The sequence below is a fragment of the Chaetura pelagica genome, unplaced genomic scaffold (assembly GCF_000747805.2).
Source record: "Chaetura pelagica isolate M959 unplaced genomic scaffold, ChaPel_1.0 scaffold272, whole genome shotgun sequence".
NCBI lineage: Eukaryota > Metazoa > Chordata > Aves > Apodiformes > Apodidae > Chaetura > Chaetura pelagica.
The window spans coordinates 845,390-854,684 of record NW_009952445.1 but is presented as its reverse complement, the minus strand read 5'-3'; the positions used below and the strand labels follow the sequence as shown (position 1 = coordinate 854,684).

Genomic DNA, 9,295 nt, shown 5'->3' with positions numbered 1-9,295 from the left:
CATCTCGTGAGCCATCAGTCTCACCCACATGAAGTTTTTAGGGGGCTGAAGCCAGCAGCTGCCAGTTAGACATTGTTCGGAAATGGAAATACAAACATCTTCCCTTGTTAAAGGAATGTTGATCTGCAGAAGCTGGTTTCTGGTCTTGCGCCAATATCCATTGGGTCATATTTTACTGCACTTGGAAGCCCTGTGAGTGAAGTAGTATCACAAGAATCAGGCATTCACCTGTTAGTCCAGCCACTTCACAAGCAAGCAAAGAAAGGGAATGAGATCCTGAAGCAGCATTGTCTTTTAGGCCAGCCGGTCCTTCACAGTATGGTTCAGCCTTTCGTGCTACACAGCCAAGCAGAGCCTGCTCTAAGCACTAACAGAAACATATTCCACCAGGAAAAAAAAAAGAGCTGTTAAAGACCAGGGCCTGAGCACACCGACTGATTTACGCTGAGAAGTTGTATTGCTCCTTGTCACTTATGGAATCAGGCAGTGGAGAACGCAAGTTTCTTATTTAAAAGGCCATTATCAACATTTAATTATGGTGTCTCAATTCACTAGGAACAGAAGTGGTTCCACTATGAATCCCTTGTGGCCCAGTTCAGCCAACTGTGGGCAACTGAGCAGAGAGAAAACGCCTCTGATCCTCTCAGAAACCAGGGCTTGTCTACACCCACGTGAACCTTCAGCTCTAAATAAGTTGGACATTATCCCACAAAGACACAGGGAGTAACATCCCAGAGATGATACAGAAAATGTACAGCTAGGAGGGAATGTCTTCCCCACAGAAACATTCCCTTTCAGCCCCCTCTCATCCCCACCCAAACCAGTCTTACTGACAAAGCAGTTATGGAAATAAGCACATATTTAAACTCTTGAGACTTGCAAGAGTTCAAAGTTTCACCTTGTGGTACAAGAAAGCCCAAAACAGCTTTTAAAAAGCAGGCACAGCTCTGCTATTAAAAAAAAAAGCCAAAAAAAACACAACAAAAAACACAACAACAACCCAACCACCAAAAGCCCCATTCTTTGAACAAATCCAAGCAAACCTCCTTTGAGGGATACACAGCTATCTGACCCGGCCAAATCAAAGATGAGCCTAAATTATCAAACCACAGAAGTAAACCTGACAACCTCCTTGCAAACACGTTTCTTTTCATGGTGGGACACACTTGAAAGGGGCTGAATGGTAGACCTCAAGCTTTATTAAAAGAGGCTGATCTCACAAGCTGCTAGTAAATCCAGGGCCATTGCCTGTGGCTTCCTACCAGCCCACCTACGCAGCACATGCATTATCTGCTGACTCCTGAGCATGGTGGTTGCTGTACTGAAGCGACCCCAGCAGGTACCTTTGAAGTAGAAGCTGAACACCTTTGCTGAGCAGCTTTCATGTTCAAAGTGGTCACAAGAGACAGCATGGAAGCCATTCCTCTTAAGACATTACAGTGTGTGTTTCAAAGGTGAACACTTTCATGATATGATTGACTGATGATACGTGCGAGGTATTAGACAGAAGGGAATTTCATACAGAGCTTGGGAATATCAAGTGCCCATCTCTTATCTGTTGTACGTGGGAAGTGAGAAGTCCTGTAGTGTGTTCATGTATTTTTTTAAAAAAAATTAGCTATGAAGGCCATCAGGAAAAAAAAAACCAAGAGGACTATTTTTACAGCAGCAGTGGCCCTAACTCTTCTCACATATCCTTCCTACCTATGACTGACACCATCCTCTTAATTCCCAGCCCCAGCTTACACACTCTGCCTTTATGTTGGAAAATCCAAGGCAGGATTTCCCTTCACAGCAGCAGCAGCCAGAGCTGCAAGACAGGCTGGCCTGGCAGAGGGAGCATCTTTGTGCTTCCTCTCACTCCATCCTTTGCACAAGAAAGGACGAGAGGCAACATTTGTTTATCATGTACAAAGTGTAATAGGTCTATTGTGATGCTTAAAGCCACCTCAGCAGGCAGCTCAGCACAAGCTCTAGCTGCCTCTTTCTCTCTTTCTGGGGCTGGGAATATCTTTCCAGCAAGAACCATGTGCAGTTCCTTATTCCTTATTTTTTGCAACAGCGGCACCATTTGGAAATTCTTTAAGATGGGCAGGATGAGATGAAAAGGAACCAAGGTCAGGTTTGCCTTTGAGTCATCGCAGACGTTTTGGATTGCCAAGGTGCAGACACATCCTGCCACCAGCATTCATTCAGAAGGCCGGGAGCAGCAGCAACCACAAATCCAACAAGAGACCCAGAACATTTTGCCTGTCGTGACCTCTAACTTCACCACTAGTGGGAGCTCCCAGAAGCCAGATGTGCAAAAGCGCCATTCCCAACACTCATCCCAGCACGACCCAGCTGGGTGAGTAGCAGACACCTTGCACTCGCTTCCAAACCCGACAGGAGACAAGCTGAGAAGAGACTCACATCCACCAGCGAGCCTTTCTCTTTGCCAACTGCCCACCAGAACTTGTGGGGAACCTGGAACATAGCTGCAGTTCCAGGAAAGTCACAAAGCAAAAAAAAAAGGCAAGCCAAAAGCTTCAAGTAACCAACGGTAACTACACCAGTTAACAAATACAGCACTTGGTTTATTTTTGTTCTGAACCAAAACAAGACTCAGTAGGTTTGTCACCTGCAACCAAAGCACTCCATTTCCAAAGGAAGCAGTAAGAAGTCTTCAGATGTACAGTATGTATATCATACAGAGTACACAATAAATTACTATCTACATGCAACATGGCTACAAAAAAGTTACATACAGTGTAAAAAAATACAGTATTTTCTGCTCATTTTTTGTTTTACATTTTTTTCTGTACATTTTTTCATTTACATTTTTATATACATTTTTTGTAAACTTTTTTGTTTTTATAAAACTGAAATCACAAACAGTTATGAACTCACAGCACCGCTCTTACCATCCTAAAGCAAGGCTTGCATCTACAAAAACAGCCTTCAGCTTGTCTGCTCCTTCATTTCTACTTTGGCACCAACACACTTCACATCATTATTCCCAGCTAATTAGCCCACTTGCTACCTAACCACGTCCCCAGTATGGAGAAACCCAATCATACTTCAATTTGTGCTTCAATAATAAAAGTTGAGAAAAAACCCATTACATTAACTACTTCATCAACATCACATTTACCTGATATTACTGCATAATATCCACTTTTCCTGCACTAACTGCTTTACATAAGCATGCAAACAAGTCTGGTTATGATGCAATCAATAACATGAATATATTGCAAAACAACTACAAGGGTTAAATATTAAAAGAAATGCAGACTTACCAAGATTTAACCATGTTAATAAGTCTAAGCTAATAGTATGGGTTGACATGTTAACAGTGAAGATTTTCAACACACTGAAGCATAAAATGAGAATCAGTGTAAAAACATCAGCATTAAAGAAAATATTAATTACTCCCTGCCACACACTTTATACTATCCTTTAGTGAAAGCTAGTACTGACTAGAAATCAGCTACTTGCCCCTCATGCTCCTGTTGTGAACAAGGGATTCCTGAAGTTTATAAAAGCCAAGTTTAAAGAAAACCATCTTCTTGGAGGGTTACATGAAAAGGAGCACAGCACAGAAGTGTGAGAGCAGCTTCAGTATTTGACAGTAAATCATTTCAGCCTGGTACTACATGTCATTCCACAGATCACACTGGCTGAGTAAGTTATAATTCCAAACAGGAGTAGAGGTGCCCTCAAGGACTCCAGCCCAATGCCCTGCTCAAAGCAGGGCTAATGCTGAATTCCAGTCTAGCATGGGATTTTGTCATGACAGCTCCTGAGAACCTCCCAGGACAGTGACTGCAGAGCCTCTCTTGGATGGCTTCCATGCTGGACTGTCCCCACAGAGCAAGCTTCTGCCATTACCTAAGAACCTCACAGTTTAATGAAAGCTTCTCACTCCTGCTCCATCCTTCTCAGTCAAGACCCTGAAATCATTGTCTCCTCCAAAATACCACAAGGCTGCTGTTCAATCCCATTTCCCTTCCAAAGGCCACTTTGCCAGGCTGAGCATCCTCATTTTGCTTAACCTCTCCTTCTCAGGCCCTGTGCCCCAGGTATTGCATTTACGCTTGTTGACAACAGAACCAAACAGGGAATTTGTTGCTGAACTAGGGACCCGATTGGGATTTTTGTCTTCCTTAAAATCACAACAACAAAAAACCCAAGGCAGGCATTCAAAGCATTGAGATAACACAGCAATTCTTGCCTTAATACAGTTTACAGATTACCACCTCATTTTTTTTATTGCAAAAGGACTCCATTGTGCATTAAAAATCTCAAGCTAATACAATCAAGACAACGCTAAGACCGACAGCTGAGAGTTTGCCACTTTGTTTTAGGTTTGATTTCAAAGAAGAAGGTGCCTTCCAGATCACTTGGAGGAGAAGTGCTAAGGCTTTCTTCTCCGCTGCTCATATCTTCACAGGAGTCTTCACTAAAAGGAACAGTAGGAAAGGTAATTGAAACAAAACCCAACCCCTTGAAAACAGGGACACAATCCTGCGTTTCCTTGCAGCCCAGATCTGAATGCTGCCCAGCACTCAGGTTTAAATTAGAACAAGGTACAACTTCCTCTCTCCTAACACCAAAAACCTACCAACCAAGAAGCCAAGACATTTATGACAAGACATGAAATGTAAATCCCTCTAGGAGACTTACATGCTTTGTAAGCCTCCCTGCCTTAAAAAACAACAGTTCTTCCCCCCACCCCACACAAAGCACTTGCACTTTTTTGAACACAACAATGACAGTTCCTCAATTTTTTTTTTTAATTGTTTGAGATACATTTTAATTCCTCCTCTATTTTCAAAACTATCAATTGTTTTCCAAGTACTAGTGAATAGGCCTAGTTCTAGAAAGTTGCTATTAACATTTCCAGAAAATGAGAACTCCCAACAAATTAACCACCCAGTAAGTTTTACTAACCTCTCGCTTTCATTGAAACATCCACCCTCTGGTATTGTTGGCAACTCAGGAACACTGTAGTAACTGTTTTGTAGGTTCTGGGCTGTACGTCTTGAAACAATCCAAACCAGCTTTTTATGATCAGGCTTGCAACATTCAGGAGAAGAATAATCTGCCAAGCATTTTGAGACCAGTTCCCTCCAGTAAAGCAGGTCACTATCACTTATCTGGAAAGCAAAAAAATACAATCTGTCTAGTCTGTTACACACAGCTCCAAAGATAAGCATTCTATTTTACCTTCTCAGAAAAGACCTGGAAAAATATCAGTCAAGATGTCTTAACTGTGATACCTTTAGTTAAAGTAGGGCTGCCTTTTGAAGGTGAGCTCCTGAACACCTCCTAGAAATCCCCACACTGAAGAAAGTAGGGCTGCCTTTTGAAGGTGAGCTCCTCACAAACACGTCCTAGAAATCCCCACACTGAATTCTGAATTAAGCTGACAGTTTGCCTGTCAGTTACTGCTGACATTTTCACTGCCCCTTCCAGAGGAAAAAATGGAACTTAACTCCTCATACTTTAAGAAACTACTTTGAACCCTCAAGAAACTGGGCTAGTTCAATTTGACCAGAAGACTGAAAAGCTTGTTTTAAACCATCAACTGATACAGTATACAGCTAGAACTATAAATTCTATGGTAGTTAATCAGGGCAAAAATAACAACCAGCCCAGCAGTGACTGCAGTCCAACAAACCTACTGGAAGTTTCTCTGAAGCAACCAGCTAGAACTGCCTAAGTTAAATCAGCTGCTTGTGATAGCATGGGCATTAAGTCAGCATTTCTTCTGATCTTATACATTTAAGCTAGTTTTTTAAACTATAATCCTTTTTGCTTGCCAGGCAGCTGCCAAGATGTACCAGTACAAAATGACTCCCTCACCTCATTCCCTCCCTGGCCCCATCCCTGCAGACATTCTGGGTCAGGCTTGATGGGGCTCTGAGCAACCTGGTCAAGTTGGAGGTGTCCCTGCTTATGGCAGGGGGGCTGGACTAGATGACCTTTAGAGGTCCCTTCCAACCCAAGACATTCTGATTCTAAGCAGCAGATTTTTTTGCATGTGGCATTCTACGAAGGAAACTGCCACAGTCACAAGAGTTGCAGGCAGGTGGCCACAGACCCATTTCATGGCTTTTATCAGCTGTAAGGACTGTACACTGACAGCAGAGACCCCTCCAGTGTCACATCCCACATCACTATCTGCAGCAGTCCCAACAACTGCAACAACAAGCCACAGAAAAATATTTACCTTTGAATGCTTTTGAACACGCAGAAGGATCTCCAACAGCTCAACAGATTTCAAAGTCTGAACTTCCAGAGTGAGAAGGCACAAGGCCAAGACAGATGGCTATGAGGACAAAAAAACACCCCCCTCAACATGACATGAATCAAAACCTACTGAAGAAGTCAAAGAAAGTGACTTCTACTTACTTTTGCTTTAGAAAAGACCAGACGACAGTTGCAAGCTTTTAGCTGTGCTTCCAACTTGTCCAGATTCAATACTTCTTTCCTGTAAGACACCCAAGAGCAGAAGCATTTGTATCCACAAGCATTCACTTGCCAGGAAGTGAAAACTAAGGAGCTGCCTCCTCTACAAACCACTGCTATCATCATTTGAGGCAACTAAAACGAGCTTAACAGAGACGTGCAGCTCAACTCACCGTTCTGAGGTATGACAGAGTACAATAGTATGGTACAAGTGCAAGAAGGTTAAGGCAGTAGTAGCTTTAAATTCAAAGTGCAACTTTTCTGAAATTATCTTTTCCATCCGTTTCAGGTCGGACACAGTGCATTTACATTGGCTGATCCGAATGATCTCATGAGCAGATGGAATATTGCATTCTTCTTCAATCACTCGGGCAGCCAGTTGGAAACAACAAACCCCAATGCAAGACAAATGCTTCGGCTTCACCTAAAAATAAGAGGAAGCACTGTGAATACTTCCCCCCGACTCAAACACCATGCTTATCAAACAGCTACAGCTCTCCTAACCGAGGTTATTCACAGCTCGTAAGAAAGGTTTCCTTATCTCAACCAGACCTACCTCGCCTGTTCGTAACTGGTTACATCAGAACTAGATGATCTTTAAGGTCCCTTCCAACCCAAACCATCCTATGAGTCTATGAAACACAGAGGAAGTAAAGCAAGTCAAGAGGAAGTTCGACAGCTGAGTACCCTCTGTCGAAACTGTTACTTCTTAACAGTTCAGCTGCAGGGAGAACTGCAGTACCCCGCTTCTCCAAGCGGCAGTGCTCACTTACCCTCCTTTAAAGCCTACACCAACCCAGCCCGAGCCTGTTCTAGGCAGTCTTCTCCCTCCACAACTACCTCTGCCATTTGCTCCCGTGCACCTGCATAACGTTTTGTACAACCCCAAGGGCAGTCAGACCGGAGAACTGACGCAACTCCAGTTTTTCTGCCAACTTGATAATGGGGAACCGGTTTAGATTCAATATTGTCTGCCATAAAGCAGCACAAACACAAAAAGAAAACCATCCAGGAAATGATCATTTGGTATTAATCCCAAGGCTAAGCTAAGCTTTAACACAGTACCTAGAAACAGCCTGTAACACAAGCTGGTTTATTCCTTCTTAACACCTCCTTTCTTAGTCTTTTACATCTAAGTGGTGAAGGCTACAGACTAATTAGACAAACCATGCTGCTGCTTGCCTTTAGAGGTAAAAAGAGGCCATACTATAAAACAGTTAATAAATCACACCAATGTAAGCTCACCTTTCATATATAAACTGCACTCAACTTCAAATTTACAAAGGAGGACTTCAGAAACATTCCCAGCACAGAACGAGTAAGTCACAACCTAGATCACAACCTTGCCCTTTTTTGTCAGACGACAAAGTTCACAGGAAGCTCAAATATTCCCAGCTGACATTATAGCAGGTCCTCTCCCCACAAAGTACCTTCATGAGAGCCAAGAATCTGTCCAGAATGTTAACAGCCAAAACAAATGTTTCAGTTGCAAAACCGAAGAAGTTGGTGAGACTCCAAAGATCTTCCACCTTGCCATTCCTTTGTCTGGGACACAGAGTGTTTTCATTCTACAGCAAGAGAAGCAAAGTCAGAATCACTCCGTGGCAGCAGGGATGACTGTGACCACTCTCTCCCTAAGCCATCGTTCACTTAGGTCAGAGGGAAGCAATTCTTTAATTCTAAAAATACTTTATTTCTCTAAATGAAAAAAGAAGATACTTAAGACTCAAAACACATCCGAGGCCAGAACCTGTCTCACTGGTGCAATACCAAACATAACCACATTTCCAAGTAGGCACTTGGAAACAAGTAGGTTCATTGAAGACAACAGTTCCCAAACGGTAACAGTGATTCCTTAGGGAAACTGAGATGACCAAACTCAGCCAATTCTCCTCTCTGCCTGTATGTCAATATATAAGCATTAAAAGCTGTGCTTTCAAAACAAACAAGCAGACTGATTTCTGAGACTTCCTTTTGTTAAACACGAAGGCCCTTTCCAAAAAAACCTCACGAGCATCTGAAGGAATTTAAGCCTGCCCTAAACTCTGTAAGGAACTCTGGTCATTTACGTGGAAATGTGTAGGCTTAGAATTATTTTTGGCTGTTAAGCACTGGGTGTTTCTCGGTTCCTTTCCCTAAACCTTGCTAATGAAAACCTTACCTGCTCGACATCCCAGCTTTCCCGCAGTGGCACAACACAGTGCCACGAAACTCCCGAAATGAAAATAACACAATTCGATTTGGTTCTGTGTCCACTCGAAGTTTAAACAATAAATACTAAACGCCCAAATATTCTACTTGCCCTGTAGGTCACAGTTCCTTGACAGTGCAGCCTAAGCTCGTAACTACAGCTTAATACAGAGTTAAAACAATAGGCAAGTGGTCTTATAGGGAAAAAAAAAGAACCAATTTCCCAGCCCGGAGTGTTTTTAACAAAAAGAGGTATTTCCTGCCCCGAGGAGGCCCTCCCAGCTCCCCCCTCACCTCGGCGGCCCCTTCGATGAGGCTGAGCCCCTTCTCGCGGGGCTGGAACCGCCCCTCCTGCTCCAGGTGGAGGTTCAGCTGCTTGAAAAGCCACAGCCCCTCGCTGCTCATCTTCTCCCCGGCCTCCGGATCCTCTCCCTTGACGGCAGAGACATCTCGTCAGCAGCTGCTTCCCACACACACACACACACACAAACAACACACCCCGGACAAAGACAACCGGGCGCTCCTCCCCCCCCGCTGAAGGCCGACAGCACCGGGGGAGGCGAACAAAGGGGCCTGACAGGGCCCAACCTGTCACACTCACCCGGTGATGATGATGAGGAGGAGGAGGAGGCGATGAGGAGGCACCGCGACC

General features: G+C 43.7%; 1 protein-coding gene across 1 annotated transcript; it reads right to left on the bottom strand.

Annotated features, from left to right (window-relative positions):
* Positions 1-4,103: 4,103 nt before the first annotated feature.
* Positions 4,104-9,054, bottom strand: CCNG2 (cyclin G2). The gene is made up of 7 exons (XM_010008526.1): positions 8,938-9,054; positions 7,884-8,021; positions 6,627-6,877; positions 6,397-6,475; positions 6,215-6,313; positions 4,933-5,138; positions 4,104-4,441 (listed from the first exon to the last, which is right to left on the bottom strand). The coding sequence occupies exons 1-7, from the start codon at positions 9,046-9,048 to the stop codon at positions 4,309-4,311; spliced, it is 1,017 nt and encodes a 338-aa protein (XP_010006828.1). The 5' UTR covers positions 9,049-9,054; the 3' UTR covers positions 4,104-4,308.
* Positions 9,055-9,295: the final 241 nt, after the last annotated feature.